The sequence below is a fragment of the Tribolium castaneum genome, chromosome 4, assembly GCF_031307605.1.
Source record: "Tribolium castaneum strain GA2 chromosome 4, icTriCast1.1, whole genome shotgun sequence".
In the NCBI taxonomy this organism is placed as follows: Eukaryota; Metazoa; Arthropoda; class Insecta; order Coleoptera; family Tenebrionidae; genus Tribolium; species Tribolium castaneum.
The window spans coordinates 1982824-2001140 of NC_087397.1; the positions used below are offsets into that span (position 1 = coordinate 1982824).

At 34.5% G+C, this 18317-nt stretch overlaps 3 protein-coding genes across 5 annotated transcripts; 2 read left to right on the forward strand and 1 right to left on the reverse strand.

Annotated features, from left to right (window-relative positions):
* The first annotated feature begins 6260 nt into the window (after positions 1 to 6260).
* On the forward strand, positions 6261 to 13422 carry js (jiangshi). The gene is made up of 2 exons (NM_001168433.1): positions 6261 to 6320; positions 12196 to 13422. The coding sequence occupies exons 1-2, from the start codon at positions 6261 to 6263 to the stop codon at positions 13420 to 13422; spliced, it is 1287 nt and encodes a 428-aa protein (NP_001161905.1).
* Positions 13423 to 14000: 578 nt separating this feature from the next.
* LOC659370 (uncharacterized protein) lies at positions 14001 to 15780 on the forward strand. 2 transcript variants are annotated; one of them, XM_008203497.3, is made up of 6 exons: positions 14001 to 14132; positions 14187 to 14392; positions 14446 to 14619; positions 14667 to 14932; positions 14979 to 15221; positions 15268 to 15780. In XM_008203497.3, the coding sequence occupies exons 2-6, from the start codon at positions 14362 to 14364 to the stop codon at positions 15646 to 15648; spliced, it is 1095 nt and encodes a 364-aa protein (XP_008201719.1). In that variant the 5' UTR covers positions 14001 to 14132; positions 14187 to 14361; the 3' UTR covers positions 15649 to 15780. The 2 variants fall into 2 exon arrangements, with proteins under 2 accessions (XP_008201719.1, XP_064212478.1); XM_064356408.1 differs by having other exon boundaries at positions 14083 to 14392.
* Positions 15781 to 15942: 162 nt separating this feature from the next.
* Positions 15943 to 18260, reverse strand: HPS1 (Hermansky-Pudlak Syndrome 1). Of its 2 annotated transcripts, none has more exons than XM_965619.5 (7): positions 17964 to 18260; positions 17773 to 17919; positions 17617 to 17729; positions 16653 to 17567; positions 16446 to 16566; positions 16200 to 16399; positions 15943 to 16152 (listed from the first exon to the last, which is right to left on the reverse strand). In XM_965619.5, the coding sequence occupies exons 1-7, from the start codon at positions 18078 to 18080 to the stop codon at positions 15975 to 15977; spliced, it is 1791 nt and encodes a 596-aa protein (XP_970712.2). In that variant the 5' UTR covers positions 18081 to 18260; the 3' UTR covers positions 15943 to 15974. The 2 variants fall into 2 exon arrangements, with proteins under 2 accessions (XP_970712.2, XP_008201718.1); XM_008203496.3 differs by having other exon boundaries at positions 16446 to 16590.
* Positions 18261 to 18317: the final 57 nt, after the last annotated feature.

The window sequence follows — 18317 nt, forward strand, 5'->3', positions numbered from 1 at the left end:
TACATACTCAAACAATGCTTAACTGCTTCCGTTACTTTGTAATTAATAGGGCTGGAGGCAAGGGTGAGGAAGAGGAAGGAAGAAAAAAACTACGAAAATTTTAACATATTTATTACTTCGAAATTTACAACACAATTATCGAATTTAAAGGGTTTTAAGAAAAAAATGACCCGTTTAATTTGTTGCACCAAATATCATATTATATAGTATAATTATAATATATATTAATATATATTATACTATAACATAAGTATATATATATATATATATATATATATATATATATATATATATATATATATAGGGGTAATGAAGCATCAACTTTCAGAATATCAGTTAATTATTTTTTTTTAATAAATGAACAATTTTTTAAAGCATTTTTTTTAATTTTTAGTCGTTCGTTGGTATTATTAGTTAACTGAAAAGCAACTATTCATTGTAAATCAATGTATTATTGGTTGCCTGGCCTGTGATTGTTATTAAGAATTCTGATTCTATAACTTGTCACTCTTTAGCAAGAGAATAATAAATAAAAGGACAGTAAGTCCTTTTATAATCAATTAATTTATCGTTTCTTATTAGTTTTTAATTTAATTATTACGAAAAAATATAGATTGATTCACGTAAAAAAAGGCTCAAATAATTTTTTGTCAGTTTCTTATATCACTACTTATGAGATGATCCGAGATTTTTGAATCACCCTGTATTGTTAGATATAAGCATTATTAAGCTAAAAGTACGGAAAAGTTACGTTTTTGGAAAAATGTGTTTCAAGTCTAAGGAGGAAAAATGAGAAATCCCTAATCATTTCAACTAGAACGCCAAAATATTTACTGTCGAGTTTCTAGTTAGCAATTCGTCTTTTTTATAATTGTTTTATTTTGATAATTTTTCAGATAGAAGACCTTTACAGCAGTTTTCGAATAGAAAACGTGGTTATACTTACGAAAGAAAGACCCTATATTTTTATTATTATTATTATTATTATTATTTATTATTATTATTATTATTATTATTATTATTATTATTATTATTATTATTATTATTATTATTATTATTATTATTATTATTATTATTATTATTATTATTATTATTATTATTATTATTATTATTATTATTATTATTATTATTATTATTATTATTATTATTATTATTATTATTATTATTATTATTATTATTATTATTATTATTATTATTATTATTATTATTATTATTATTATTATTATTATTATTATTATTATTATTATTATTATTATTATTATTATTATTATTATTATTATTATTATTATTATTATTATTATTATTATTATTATTATTATTATTATTATTATTATTATTATTATTATTATTATTATTATTATTATTAATTTTTATTTAGAAATCACACATTTTTTGCGAGTAGGCGGCCAGGGACGGATCCAGAAATTAATTTCAGGGGAAGGGGGGCTTCCAAAAATTTTTAGTTTAATGAAGAAGCTAGTGAATGAAACGTTTACTGTCCGTACCTATGTTAAAATATTTCAATAATTTTGTACATAAAAAATACCAAAAAAATATTACGATGCAAATTTATATATTTTTTAAAATTAAACATCCTATATTTTCTACATTTTGGGAAATACAAAGTATCGCATTAAATTCATATTTTTCGAATTGTAATTTTTCAAAATAAGCAAAAAAAATCGACAAAAACAAAAAGGTGAAGTCTTTAATGTGTAATTATCAATATTTTTTTACCTTTTTTTACTTTATTTTCTTTTTTTACGAAATATTTTTGCATTGTTATTTTAATTTTTTGTACTTACTAGAATGATAAAAGAGTAATATATGCTATAAAAAACAGTATCCAAAAATATATTAAAAATTAAGAATTAAAAAAGTATAAAACATAAAATGCAAGTTTTTTGTATTACTTTTCGATAATCTTCCTACAATATGTATTTTATTAAGTAATAATAATTTATTTATTAATTTTATTAACAGATATGCACAAAAACTTGTATTTACATTAACAATTTTAAAACAATTTTTTTTCACTTTATTAAGGTTTTGCCTAAAAAATCCTATTTTATTCTTTGTTATTTTTAATTTATGAAAAATAAACCTCAGCGACCATCAGTTCAATCTGTTTACTTCAAATTTAATTTTCGCCGGTTCTCACGCCACGCTGCGATTTTTTACCACAAAAGATGGCACATTTCCATCGAAGAATCTTGTTCAACTTGGAAAAAAATGTCAAGGCTGTAATTCAATAAAGAACAATTCCTCTCTCATCTCGCCCGATTCTGGTTCACGATCTATTAATCGATTAACCTACACAGCATTTCGCCATTTTTTCGTACACACACACATTTCCATATTTTATTAAAGAGTGAATGTATGGAACAGATTTTGGCCTTGACGAGCGATTTGTTTATCAAGCTGCATTTTTCCCCAAAATGGGATGGGTTACTTGACACGAATCTTTGCACATTTCGCAATGGCGAAGACTCTTTTAATTGTTTCTTAGAGCGAGTCAATATTGTAAAAGGCGTTATTACTTGCAAACTGCCTCCACAAACCTAATTTGGAAAAATCGAGCCGAGCTGACCTTTCATATTGATACTTAATACTTCCAGCACATTTCTATAGCTTTAATCAGTGTGAGATTACTTAATTAGTGCAATTATGTAACTGATTAAAGCGTGATTGAGGAGAATCAGTTTCAAATTCTTTCGCTTGAAGGTTATTAACCATTCTTTGAGCAAAGTTACTGACATTTTCTGGCTCAGATCACAACAATCGTTTAATAAAAGCTAAATCAGCCTCTTGTCTACGTTGCAATTTAATTCTTTATTAGTTGTCGATTACCTTCTGAAGGCCGGGACGTCACAAAATGTTAAGATAATTATTCCGAAGACTTTCCTAGCACGAGAACGGCGCGAAAAAATTCACAGTTCTGGCAAATCCCACACAAATTGATAAAGTTTCGCTATTTCAACTTGATTATTATTATTATTTCGCCTCATTAGAGCCAAATTATAGTAATAGAAACAAAGCAGTTTGCAAATGTTAACACCAAACAGTTTCGACTAAAAGTAGATGATTTACGTAATTTTGATTCAAAGGACAAGGCCGTTTTCTATATTTTTGGCGACTTTATATCATTCTGTTCCACAGTCGTACCAACGTTTCAAGGCGAGAGCATTACAATAAAATTTTGTCCATGCTCTTGAACTCTGGTACTCTTTCTTGCCCAAATGTTTGACGTAATTTTCGCCCATAGCGAGAGAATAATGAAAAATTGACAACATTTGCACATCTATTGTTTTATTATAATTTATTCTTATGTTAAGACAAATTGTGTAATTGTCGTGACACAGAAAATATTTTTGTGCGCATATGAATGTTGCTGGGAGGATTTGTGTAATTTAGAGTAACCGGAGCTCGACCAGGATTTAGCAAAATTAATTGTTTCCACAAATAAGCATTGTTAATGCTTTTTCTCGCCAATTACCATGTTTGAACATGTCAGGAAAACCTACCTAATTAAGGTAATTCGACGGCGGCTGAAATTACATGCTTGCACGATTGTTCGCTCGAATAAAATCAACACTTGAAGTTACAACTGCTTACCTGTACGTCTATTAATAAGAGTTGTCAAAAGTTGATTGCCTAATGAGGAATAAATTCAGTGATTCATTTTACTAATTATTAACAACGGACGCTAAATACTTCCTATTTTAAATAAAAATGAATGAATAAGTGTGTATTACGCATTTGCCAGCTTCACGGCCTTGATGCTAACAATTTTATTTTTCGTTTTATTACATTTTAATTACAATTTTGATGTTTCCACGTTTCCGCCGACTACCTGAATTAAAGTGTTGCGAAATGTCTCTGAAGGCATAAAGTAGAAGGTTGCCGAGAAAAAGGTTACAACAGATCTTTAAAATGGGTATTTTAAGTTCGATTATCTTAAAAGATCAGCCATTAGACGCAGAGAAAAGAATTAATTAAGTGAACTATCACGTCGTTATGTAACGAGATTGTCAAAATCTTAAGGGGGGGAATACACTTTCAGCCATTTTCCTCGTTATTTTACAGCCGTTGTTGAAAATTATTTTCAGTACTTTATTTAATTTAGAAAAAAATCCTGAAAACTGAAAAAAAATTGGGCTTCTTTTGAACATTATTTCCCTTCAATAATGAGTGTTAAAGAGAAAATGAAATACTGAATGAAATTGGCTTTTGTTTTAACTTGAAATTGTCAATCGTTAACTCGTAAAACTTTTAAAACGAACTTGTGGTACTGGACTATGATAATAAACTACATTCATTGAGGAATCTTTTGCAAAAAAAGTTTCTTTATCCAAAAGGAAGATATGACTACGTAAAACCAAAATTTGGCCAATTTTGAGTTTTTCAAAAATTTTACAAAAACGTCCTTTTCATAACGAAGGCAATTCCAAAAAAAAAAATCGAACTTGGGATTCGAAATCAGCAGAAAATTCTGCATAAGAATCAGTTTTAAAAAACCCAGACGTCCCTGTTGACGTAGAGTACAGTCACCCAAAATGAAAATGACGCGTCCATAAAAAAACACGCCTACCGTGCATTTTTTAATGAGGTACTCATTTATTTTGCAAAAAAAGAAATTTCTTTATCCAGAAGGAAGATATGACTACGTAAAACCAAAATTTGGCCAATTTTGAGTTTTTCAAAAATTTTACAAGAACGTCTTTTTCATAACGAAGGCAATTCCAAAAAAAAAATCGAACTTGGGATTCGAAATCAGCAGAAAATTCTGCATTAGAATCAGTTTAAAAAAACCTAGACGTCCCTGTTGACGTAGAGTACAGTCACCCAAAATAAAAATGACGCGTCTATAAAAAAACACGCCTACCGTGCATTTTTTAATCAGGTACTCATTTATTTTACGTCTAAAATCCACAAAACGAGCCTAAATTGGTGACGTTTTGACAAAACCGGCCTCAAAGTCACAAAAATAAAATAAAATTGAGGTTACTTTCACTCCAAGTTGGTTGTTTTTGGGCAAAATGTCGTCAAAAATAGACCGAAAAATGACAAAATTCGGTCGAAAAAGGAGTTACCTTACTTTTTAAAAGCTTTTAAACATGTTTTTTTAATTTACTACCAAAATAAAGCGAGCCGAAGAACCACAAAAACTGACAAAAAAAAGAAAAAAATTTTTGATTTTTTTGATGCAGAAACATTATTTCCTAAAAACTGTCAAGAATAAAATAAATAAAAGTAAAACAAATAATAATAATAATAATAATAATAATAATAATAATAATAATAATAATAATAAGAAGAAGAAGAAGAAGAAGAAGAAGAAGAAGAAGAAGAAGAAGAAAAATATGAAATAATAATAATAATAATAATAAATAAATAAATGTTCGATTATCTTAAAAGATCAGCGATTGGAGGCAGTGAAAAGAATTAATTAGCGAACCATCACGTCGTTATGTAACGCTTGTCAAAATCTTAAATACCACATTTACATTCAAACAGCTATTTTGAGGAAGATTGAAGATCCGTTCGAAACAGGAAACTGTTTTCTCTTTCAAGCCCGCCTTACACAATGCGAAAAATCAATCTTCCAAAGAAATTAATTAGTGTTGCTACCAGTAATTGGCGTTTTGTGTTTTCGAAACTGGAAAGTGAATTGCATTGTGACCTTTTGGACCCGAATTTTGGGAAGCCTGACCTCTGCTCCCGTCTTTGCATAAGAAACGGTCGATCTGTTGTTGCAAAGTGTCTAGTCACGTAATCTAGCTCCTAATTTGTTCTTTGTATGAATTTAACTGTTACATAACTTGAGCGATTTAGGGTGTTAGCGCGAACGTGGCTGTTTTTTCTCTAAAAAAATTTCCCGGCCGGAGGTGTGAAAAGGAATGCCGCTCTGCCTCCAACACACTATTGACAAAGCTACCAGAAAATGATGTCACAACTTGCATAAGTTTGCAAATACAATGTGTCGCCTAATGCACTTTGCGAAATTACCATTATTTTCGATAAGAATTTCGAAAGGTGTTGGGGGACAGATTGGCGATGATTTTTATGGACTTGCACATCTTCGAAGCGACAATCTGGTCCCATTTGGGTTACGTCTAGGTGCGTTTTGTGCTCCCTTCTCTTGCTCCAGCCTTGTGACCTGGTGACCTCTCTTACTCTCGAGCACGGCTCGTCTTCGCCGAGTTGTAGATTTGTAGTGGGACGGGTTGTATCGTGAAGTGTGAAGAACGGTACCTGAAATGTGGCGGCTTTTAGGATTTGGAGTCGTTCTGGCCGCCGTCGCGGCGCCCAACAACCAGGTATTTAGTTTTTTTTATTAAAAAAAACACTCGTCAATGATTTATTGATGCAGTTGTAGGCTAAGGGCAACACGGTATTAAAACATTTACCTCTGCAATTAATAGCTTTTGCCTCTAGCTAAGTGGGCAAACGATTTTTTTCTACATTATGCCAAAACTGCATCAAATACCAGAGTTGTTTTGACACGATTTTAATGCAAAAATTGTGTTATTAACATTTCCTAACTGCTATGAAAATCATCAGACATAAATTTAAATCAGGCATTGGCCAGATAAACGTAACACGAACATGAAGCAATTTTTTAAGAACATTTTCCCACATTAAACACTAGAACTGGCATTTATTGTTGTAATTGTAATTATAAAACAAACCTAACGTTATTTAACAAATTGAGGAAGGAGTGTGTTATTGTATTTAAACTTTTGTTAAAAAAATACGTTTCGCTAGATTTATTATAGTTATTCGTTTTGTAATGAAAAATTTTTTGCAAAATTTGCCCAAGAATTTCGGTCTAGTTTCATACGTTCGAAAAATAACCGAATTAAAATTCATTTATTATGTGAAATGACAAATTTCTAATTGAGGTCGAAAACTAATATTTTTTGAACAATTTCTCAAAAAAAAGGCGAAGAAACTCCGCATAATTAGTTTAAAATCATTATTTTTTGCATTTTTCAAATGCTTAGGCACATTTTTAAGCCAAATATTCACTTTTCTTGCTTAATTTTCTTTCAATAGATCGAGAAAGTATCTATGAAAGTATAAGTTTTTCGTTATTTTTGCGTTAATTTTTCAAACGATTTAGTACGTCTTCCAACTATTGAAGGACTTTAAAAGTTGAATAATTTTGGCTTTTTTCGTTAGATTTATTTCGTTTGTAAAGGATAAAGTGTGAAATTTGCAAAATTCCGTCTAAAAAGTGACTAAATGAAATTAAATTTACGTTATTTTGAGTAAAATGGCAGTTATTTTGCGATTTTTTTAATTGAGATTTTTTTTAAACAACGAAATATTTTTAATCAAAGTCGAAAATGACGTTGTTACTTCGCTAGATTTAATATAGTTCGTTTTATAATGAAAATTCGAGTGAGAAATCAATTCTTTGTAAAAAACTGAAAAATATTTTAGTTTGATTTTTTCAAATAAAGTTAAGATTATTTTAAATTATGGACGTACTTTTCTCAAATTTACTCAAATAGTTACCACCGAAAATTGAAAATGTTGTTACTTTTGCGTTTTTTTCGAGTTTTTTTTTAATTAATAATTATTTTAATTACTAACTATTCTAATTATTAATTATTAGCTAATGGCATTATTTTGTCTTTTTTATTATAAAAATGTTTTATTATAAAAATTAAATTCAATTGGCCTGCTTAGCCCGTTTTTTGAGCGACAAATTCATGTTTTCGCAAAATTAAAGCCTTTGAAAATTACTTTATTTTGTGCCTTAAACTCATTTATTTTAGGAAATTTTCCTCTAATAAGGTGAAAAATTGTTAAAAATGTGTTTGAAAAGCAGAGAATATGTGTTAACAAAGTTTATTACAATTTATTACAGACTTCAAATCAAAATTTGATAAAAATAAAAAAGCAAAACGTAAATAAAATAACAACCAAATCAGATGTCAAAAAAATAATTGAGTTATAAAAAACATATTTAATTAAGATTTTTAGCAATAATTAATATGGTTGTTAAGGAAAAAAATACTTTTTAATTAAAAATTAAGTTATTTCCAAAAATCTGCAAAATATTTGCCCGTTTGACTAGAAAAAATAATTTCTTTTCTACTTTCTACTGACCTGGTAGTGATTTTGTCTTTACATTAGTGTGTAATTTTCTGTCACACTGAATTTTCTGCCATTTTCGCGGTTTTATCTAATGACTGGCAGTTCCAGCAAGTCGTGATTCAGACTTAAAAAATAATTTACCGCTAATTTATTTACTTTTCTGATTCCATTCATTTAACTCACGGGTTAATTATCGAAATCCATTCAAAATTTACGCAAGTCATTCCAACGCGTCGTTACAGATTGACAAAAATTCGCCTTCACTATTCATATTTCATGCCGAAACTGGCATTTAAGCGACAACCGGTAATTATGTGAAGAGTTTTTAGCTTAATTAACATGTGATGTTGGTACAGGTGATTACAGTATATGTCATACTCGTCATTTTATACATCAATTAAAATTCATACAAATTGTAATTACAAAATAATTCCTGTGAGAAATGGACCCGATTGCTCAATTTGCTGCGGTGAAGAGATTTTTACAGTTAATGCACCTACAAAGGTACAGCTTCGGTCACTCGACCAACACTCAGATTTACGTAAATATTTGGTTTTAATAAATAATGGAAATAATGGATGGCATTGGGACGTGGATGAGTAACAAAGTACACGAACGTCGTCTGCATGGATGAATGGCCATCTAGTTAAAAAATCGCCAGTAACATTTAAAATAAGAACAATTTAAATTCAAAAGGCTTGGTGACATTTGACCCAACTGGTTTTAATAAATATGTATTTTTCGAGAAAAGGCGCTTGTTATGTGCATACAGTTTATGGCGACTACTGGAGGGATCGCTATTTATTTCAATCTGCATATTTTAATTATCAAGGTTTCATCCGTCATCATATTTTTAAATTCCAAATATAGTTTTTATAGGCGGAGTCTTTTTAATAAATGAGTGTCATTTTTCAATATTTATACATAATTACTGAACAAACAACTTAAACAAAAATAATTACAACGCATTTTGTAAAAAATACTCCTTAGCTCAAAATATTTATAGTGTGTTTTTTAATTCACTGAAACGTGTTAAAACACCTTAATTATGTTATAAAGTGTCCACATTTCCACTTTTGGCGCCTCGAAGCCGAATCACCATCACCCACATCATGTCCAAAACAGCCTCACGAGAGAAAGTGATTGGTTGTTACGTTACTTTGATTTTTGCAGAAGTTCCAGTCAAAGCAGCAATTATGCATTGTTTGGGGCATTTTATTTTGAGCAATTACACAACCTGTGATCGTTTATTTCGGGGAATCACCAGGAGCCCAGTCATCAATTTTCCAAATAAGCCAATTGGCGAAGGCTGCAGCTGACCTCATCGTGAAACTCTTTTGTTACCATTTTCGTTACCATTATGTGGCTTATAAAACGACCTTGCTGATGTAACACGTTAGAAAAAACCGTGTCGAAGATGCAACTAAACTTCTCACAATTGTGATGAGATAATAATTGTATGAATAAGCACGATTGTGGCATTTCCGCAATTTTGGCGACTGTTAATTACCGGTCACGCTTTTGACACAATTGGTACACATTTTTCACAAAAACGAAAGTGTTTATCGAGCCGAAATCTAATTAAAAACAGCCACGAATAAGTTATAAAAATTTTCATTTCGCACAAGTGTGGTCAACACTCGTGGGTGGTGTAACCTCCAGATTTGCGCCAAAATTGAGGAAACGCCTAGTTGTGCATGTTGCTTAAACAATTGTTTTGTACAATTTAAAAGCCGCTCAAGTGCGAAGATCCCAATCAATAAATATAACAATTGCACAATTCGGTTATGTAAATACCAGACCTACACATTCTTACGGACTGACCTATAGGAGATAGAAAGGCAGATAAGCTTCTGATGTTCTTTATCCGAAAGAAAGACCATCACACGGAGGTCAAGAACAACTAATTACGTAGCAAACTCCCCAAAAGTTTTTGAATTTCTAGCTAGTGGAAGCAAAATTGTATAATTATTAAAGTCCTACCTACGTATGCCCCTAAATAAAAATAAATAAAAAGTATACCTAATAGGTAAATTACGGTTTATACGAGAATCTAAAAATTCCGGTGAAAATACTGTTGCAATAAATTTGGCAATTTTTCTTGCATAAATTATTTCCAAAATCATCGATCGCGAGATATTACATATTTGGCAGTGAAAATTTCTAATTGTCTTTTGGTTTTAATTATAATTTATATTCGTTATGTAACAGGCAGAAGGTATTTTTTTGTTCGCCAATTGTTAATTTTGAATTTAAAAATTAATTTTTTTATTTAATATAATTGTAATTATTAAGTTTTCCAAACCGACAGTGTATATTTTAATAAGTTGCGTGATTCTTAGTTTTTGTGTAATAAATTAAAAAAGTGTGTTTGTGTCAAAACAAATACAAATTATTTCTAAACTAAGCAGAATCGACCATTTTATTCGCATCTAGGGCGAAATTTCGTTCTGTGAGAAAGACCGACCCTTAGACCTGATCTCATTTGTCCCAGGAATGAGTAATTGGCCAATAGAAATATAAAAATCACCTCCTACTTGTTTATCAGGTGCACAAAAAATTGCAAGACGGCTGAAGCGTTTGTCATTGGATATCGGGGAGGGGATTGCACTCCCAACTGTAGAACGGACCAATCATAAGGCGATTAAAACTAAGCAAAAAACTGCTGTTTGATTATTTGTAAATGTCGGCCAAATCATCTGGAATTTCGCCGTTTTCTAAGAAAATTTCAAGTTTTCTATTACACTTAAGTTCAAAAATCGTGGATAAATTGTGGACGATTAGTTTTTGATAAGGATTGATTCTCGCAATTAGTTCGTGTTTTAACTCAAACATTTCGCAAGTTTTTCAGCAAAAACTCAATTGTATCGAAGATTCCCTCACAAAACTACTTTCTGTAGTAGGAATTAATTACCAGACTTTAATACCTAATTTCGGTTTTTGTACAACCTTTTTTGTATACCTAAATAAAGTTTAAACGCTCTCTATAAATGACAAAGTTATTCTTTTGCCATCTACTAATTTATTAACTTTTCAGTGCATTTGTATTCACATCGTGTAAAATAAGTACCTATAGAAATTTTGTTCTCCTGGTTATTGCCTTTGCAAAAGTATTTATTAAAAAATATGTTCCTTCAAGTTTTTTATTCTTAAATACTAGATATGTAGGCAGATTATTATTTTTTTATGCTTACCATCACTAACACTAGCTGTTTTAAATGTCAAAATATATTACTTATACACGACCGTTCACGATTTTTTTAAATTCGCACTATCTATGAAAATCTGACATTTTATTTGGCAGTACTGTGAGTTGTCATAAGAAATTTATTTTGGGTTATAATTGATGACAACCAACTGTTGTCAGTTTACTTCGTTTTTTAAATAAATAATTGAATACGGTTTTATTGTTATTCTACTCATTATCATTAGTTAAAAAAGTCGGGTCTGTCTTTCTTGCATCCTTCAAAGCATCTTTTGACACACACTTTTTTACCAACAAAAATTATTTTCGACATTTTAAATTAATAAGCAGTAGAACTGACAACACAGCGAATTTTTGACAAGACAACGTCATAAAGATAGTACCTGACAGGACCTGAGGCCAACCTAACAGAAATATATCTACGCTTGCTGAGAATTTAAAACAATCGTTTTTTTGTTACATTATTTGTGAAAATATTAAGTCCACAAAAAATAAGAGATCAAAGCTTGCTGTTTCAAATGCCCAAATACCATTTAAAAATTCAATATAGTTGTGCTTGTATTTTAAGGAGCGATAGTAGAGCTCAAAAGACGCCAAAATAACCCCTTGCCTTTACCGAATCATGATATTCGCCTGTGTGGTGAACTAGCAATGGAAAGGACTCCTATTTTATTAAAATGAAATATACCCAACATATTTCATCATTACAATAATAAATATGGTCCATTCGTCTTTATGATTACCTCCCATTTGAAAATTTGGATATGTATTAATTTGAAACCTTGAGATAAAGACCAAAATGTCACCTGTTGTTTGTTGAAAGATAAATAAATAAAATAAAAATGTTTGGGAAAACTAATTCGTAATAATATTTTGCCCAGGTTCCTAAGACTGGCTTTTCCTGCGAGGGCCGCACCACGGGGTACTACGCCGACGTGGAAAGCGGCTGCCAAGTCTACCACATGTGTGACGGTTTAGGCCGCCAGTTCAGCTACACTTGTCCCAATGCAACTCTCTTCCAACAGAGAATGTTGATTTGCGACCACTGGTACATGGTCAACTGTAGCAAATCTGTGGATGATTACACGGCCAATTTGCGCATCGGGCACAAGGAAATGCCCTTCGTTGACGACAACGAAGCCAATCCTTACCACAGGACCCCCAGGCCTGACCTCCTCTCGCACCCCAGTCAGTCCGAATACGACATTATCTACCGCACCGGAAGGGCGCAGCTTGGCACCAATCTGAATCTAGTCGGCGCCGAATCAGACCCCAAAAACAGTACCACCAGTACCACAGACGAACCCGCCTATTCTCTACCCAGCCACTGGTCAACGGAATATAACAAACAAGTGACCACAACTAAACCAAAACCGGCCAAAAAGGGGAAACCCACCACAGTCAGGGTGAACTACCAGTCTAATTATAAAGCCACGACTCCTGTGTTCCCCCAAAGTGTGGAGGTGACCGAAGCCCCCGATTTGGAACTAGTGCCCCCTTCGGGGAGTACCGAAAGCTCGGTTAATTTCGAGTCGAGGTTCAAGGCTACGACTCCGGTGTTTCCCCTAAGTGTGGACGTGACGGAAGCCCCAAATTTGGGACTTCTGCCACCTCTACCCTACCAACTTAACGACACGAAACCAAACGAAAATTTAGTCGTTAGTACGGTCAATTTCGAGTCAAAATTCAAGGCCACGACCCCAGTCTACCCCAAAAGTGTCGAACTGACGAGTGAAGAACCGTCCGAAGTTGGGGTTTTGCCCCCCAAAGACACCAATTCGACTGAAACTGATGTTGTGCCCCCTTTAAGTATAGATTTTGAGCCGCCTGTTGTCGACTCTAATTTCAAGCCAGGTGATCACAGTGAGGAAATACCACCAGAATTACCGTCAAAGTTCTACCAACCCCCGAAATTTGAACCTGACTATACCGAATTAGCGAAGCTAAAGGGTGGGTTTAAGGCGCTTAGCAGCGGCGAATGGGAGGATTTGAGGAAGAAGTTCCTGATTCCCGATTACGAGTTTCCCTTAGAGACCGTTTCAAGGCCTAGTTATGACAGTGTTTTGAGTTCGTTTCAAGTCGGACCAGTGCCATCCGAGAAAGAGTGAAGGGGAAAAAGAGTTTTTTCCTTTAAAGTCTGATACCAAAGTTGGGTAATAGCATGAGATACTCATTTTTCAAATTATGATTGTAAATAATAGATCCGTTGTGTTTAATAACAGTTGGAAAAACCAGTCAATTATAATGCCACAACCATTGTTACAAGCGTCTGATACGTGTAAAATGCGCACGATGAAATAGCTTTAATTAAATCGGGTTATATAACTGTGTCGCCATTTTTTTAAGGACTCACGTTTAATTTATACTTTTGTAAAACGTAATTAAATAAAGAATGTTAAGAGGACGTTTGTTGTTTTATTTTGGGGGCAAAAGAGAACGATCTTTCAAATATTGCTGTTTTAAACTTGGGTAATGATAATGAGCAATATTACGCACAGAAACTCGATGGTAACTTTTTCTTTCACGGAGATAGGGTGGTAAAGCAGTAACAACATTTTGTAAATAAAAACTCACAAAAATAATTATATACTTGGTCTACCGACAGCCAACCAAGTTCTTTTATTTTTTGCGATACATGGTCAAAAGATAATAGATAATGAAACCATTGTTAAGCTATTTTCAAAATCTAAAGTTCAAAATATTGTATACATTCTTCTCAGTGATTTTCTACTCAAAATTGGCAGCTGCGTGAGTGAATCACCGGCCGTTTGCCTGTATAATTGGTTGCCTGCCCGCCACTTTGCATTAAAATTCACCGGTAGTTTTCGTCCTTATATGCACAAACGGACCATAGCAAGTCCATTTCTTGCAGAAATTCCTCATCTGTGACTCACTTTCGAATTGCAACAACCCAACTGTAAAACACTAGAAAAGCGAAGTGCCGGCTTTGTGCTCCTTGTTTACCAGTTCGATGACGTATACCGGATGAATTATAGCCGAAAGATAAGATTTTCCAATACAAGTGCATTGTTCCCCCAGCGAGAACTATGGACAAGCCCCGCGTTCTAATCCTGGGAGGTAATTACCCCTCAAATTCGCCCTCCAATCACCTAACCTTAAAACCCTAACAGGTTGTGGCTTCATCGGGCGCAATTTGGTGGCGTTTCTCGTAAAAAACGATCTCGCAAGTGCAATCAGAGTCGCCGATAAGGTGCCCCCTCAAGTGGCGTGGCTCAACGAGGAGTGCCACAAGTACTTCCAAGACCCGATTGTGGATTTCAAAAGCGCGAATCTGATAAACCCCGGTAATTCCCCCATTCGTTGCCACATTGTACCTAATATTTTTCGACAGAGTCGTGCAAGAATGCGTTCAGTTGCGACTCAAACTGGGATTTTGTCGTCAATTGTGCCGGAGAGACCAAATTGGGACAAACGGACCCCATTTATGAGGAGGGGATTTTGAAGCTAAGTCTCAATTGTGCCAGAGAGGCCGCCAAACAAAACGTGAAACATTACATCGAGCTGTCTTCCGGCAAAATGCACTCGTCTGATAAAGCGCCCCACAAGGAGGACGCCGCTGTGGAGCCGTGGTCGTTCATCGGGAAGTGGAAGCACAAGGTTCAACACGCGATTTTTTCTACCACTTCCTTAACACTCTTTTCAGGTCGAAAAGCAGTTAAGTGACATTCCGAACTTGAAATTTACGATTTTACGTCTGGCGATTGTTTACGGTGTCGGGGACCGTATGGGGCTCACACCCAGACTTATAGTTGCATCCATTTATAAATACTTAGGCGAAACGATGAAACTGCTGTGGAATTCCGATCTCAAAATCAACACTGTCCATGTCTCAGACGTTTGCAGGGCGATTTGGTTCATGTGCAACCGGGACGATACGATAGGACAGGTGATTCCCCCAAAAATCGCCACAAAACCGAACAGTTTACTTCCAGGTTTACAACGTTGTGGACGAGGCCGATTCGACTCAAGGCTCAATTTGTGGCATACTTTCCGATTTATTTAACATTAAAGTCGATTTTTGCGGAAATATTGTCTCGGCTGTTGTTGATCTTGAAAGTGCCGCTGACGACGCGAATGATAAACATTTAGTGCCTTGGGCTGAGGTCTGCCGACTAGATAATGTACAAAACACGCCTTTGACCCCACACATGGACCCGGAGTTGCTCCTGTGTAAGCACTTGAGACTTGATGGCGCAAAGTTGAAGAGTTTAGGTTTCAAATTGGATGTTCCTCAGCCCACTGTTGATAATGTTAAGGAGGTTTTCGACGATTACGTCAGGATGAAAGTGTTTCCAGTTTCGCTCGCACCTTAATTTTGTACTTATCGCTTTTTGCATTCCTATTATGTGATTTTTACGGTTCTAGTTGAGATAATCGGGACTGAAGTTGTCAATTAAAATTGCTCAAATTGTTACAATTTATAAACTGCATTTTGCTTATTGAAACGTGTTTTTTATTCGCCCCTGACCACTGATTACTTTGTATTCAGTTATAATGACAAAACAGTCAAAAGACAAAAAAGTTTTCGGTAATAATTCTGTCACGTTTGTGATTTAAAAAAAAATTGGTAATAATTTAATTGTTGGGGAAAAAATAAAACCACGAGCAACACTACGAAACGTTTTATTGCACATTAAACTTATAACAAATCAATCGGATGCGCTTTAATCCCTTTCAACTCCCAAATGGTCGCAGCCAAGCGCCTCGTATGTTCCAAAACGCACGACGCTGTCACCAGCCTTAAATGCACGCAAAACAACTCGTAACACCGTATTTTACTGGACGAGGTTTTGGGGAAACAAATCTCCTTCAGTTTCCTGAAAACCGACCATAAGCATTTTATTTCCCCCGTTATTGCCATTACTGGTAAAAATCGTTGCCCAACAGTCCAGGTAGTGGCAAGGCCTTGGACGAATTTGTGGGATAGACCAGCGGTTTCATGGGCGTCCCACTGCTATCCTCAAACCACAAAAAATAGGAGTAATTGAACACTGTGTCCTTCCACATGAGGGATAAATTCCCTTCCTGTAGGTGGTTTCGCGAGAATTTGATCATGGCCCAGATCTTGAAAAAATATTAAGAGTGGGGGCACAAGTAATTGAGTTGTTACTTTATTCTTGGTCAGTTTAATCGTCTCGTCGGCGCTGAAATCAAGCGTTGGGGCCGTGACTCGGTGGTTCACCCGGTCAATGTAGAGGAAATGGACCAGTCCGGGGAACTCCTCTAAATACTTATTTATCGTTAGGGAATCTCTAGTGCAGTGTGATTAAGGACTATTTCATGGAAAAGACACAACTTGTTACGATAAAAAGGATATGATCCAAGTGTGAAGTTCCTGATGGACTTAACTTTGAGAAACTCGTTATAACTGTTGAGTTTCTCAGACACGATTTTCGCAACTTCGACCGTTTCCTTCTGACTCGATTCGACTATTTTCTCGTCAATGGACGTCAAGCCAAGCAACTGCTTCAAGTTCTCCAAGAGCCCCAAAGCCAACGTTTCGGCCCGTAAAAGCGCCTCGTCAGACTTGCTTTTAATAAAGTCGAGATATTTCTTCCGAATCATTTCCCATTTTTTCGCCAGCTGTTTCCCCGAGTTTTCGATTGAATTATTTTTGCTTTTCCTGAGCGCGTCGTTCAGTCGTTTCATGGCCAGTTCGAGATTTTCGAACGCGGGTCGCAACGTCTCCACGTCTTTTTGTATCTGAATGAACTGCATGGTGTGCAAGTGGTGGAAAGCATCGTAAAGTGTCGAAGAAATCGCAACATTTCCAACTTCCAGTAAATACAACAAGTTAATGCCTTCGGAAATTGGCACCACGTGAACTACGTGCGAGAGACAGGACGGTGTGGGGTCAGAGCCCGCCAATAAAATTTGGAAGCTATCAATTGGTGTGTTTGGATTTTTTTCAAAAACTTCGCTACTGCTTTGCGAGACAATTGTTGAGAATAAAATATCGGAAGCGGACAAGTCTTTCGCGCTTTGACTAGAATACAAGGAGAGGAATTTGTTGTTGACCAAGACCATGGCGTGCATTCTGGGGCAGTCGATGGTTGCGGTCAACTTTTCCACAGATTTGCGCAAAATCTGGAGAGTTACAGAACTAACGTCTGAGTTTATGACCAACTGCTCCACAGCTTCAACAAACACAGCCTGGTCGTTATTTTGTAACTTGACCCAACTGTCGATTAAACGCGTTGCGATTTTCGCCCTCCTTTCACACATTTTCAATCTAAATGAAAAATTGTTAACGCTTGATAACCGCACGTAAAAAAACTCACTGACACACATCAGGGCCACACAAATACCTGACTATTGTTACACAAACACTGAGATATTTCTTAATGCTTTGTACATCCTCTTGAGCCACGCTCACAAATAAATAACCCATGTACTAAAACTCGTTTTTTAACACTGACAAACCTACAAATACCTACTTCATCAAAACAAATATTAATGCCATCCTCGCACTGGATGGACGTGTACGAATTGCCAAATTGGCAACTCATAATGCGCTGAGACGTAATAATGGGTGAAAAAATTTGCACGAGGGCATTGTCGTCAATAGTGCGTTCTTTACCGTCCTGGAATCGTAAGTTAGGGGTTAACTGTGATAAGTGCTACGCACCCCGGCATTGACGAATCCCTGGAGCGAAGCAAACTCATAAATGTGTGTCGAAAACTTGTCGTCACATTTTGTATAAACCACATCGTTCAGGTGGTCAAAAATTAATAAACACTTCATTGCAAAATTGAGATAAAACGAAATGTCAGGGTGACATTAGAAACGTCAGTTAGACGCCTGGCTTTGGCGCAACCCACAAAACACCCGGCGAGTCTATCGGGTCATCACTACCACTATTACATAATGTGATATTTTTTTTATTATTGCTAATTTTAAATAAAAAAAATGTGAGTGTTTGTTTGCACTTCTGATTGTTGAAATTCCCGAACTGTTGGCACCTTGTCGCCAATTTCTCAT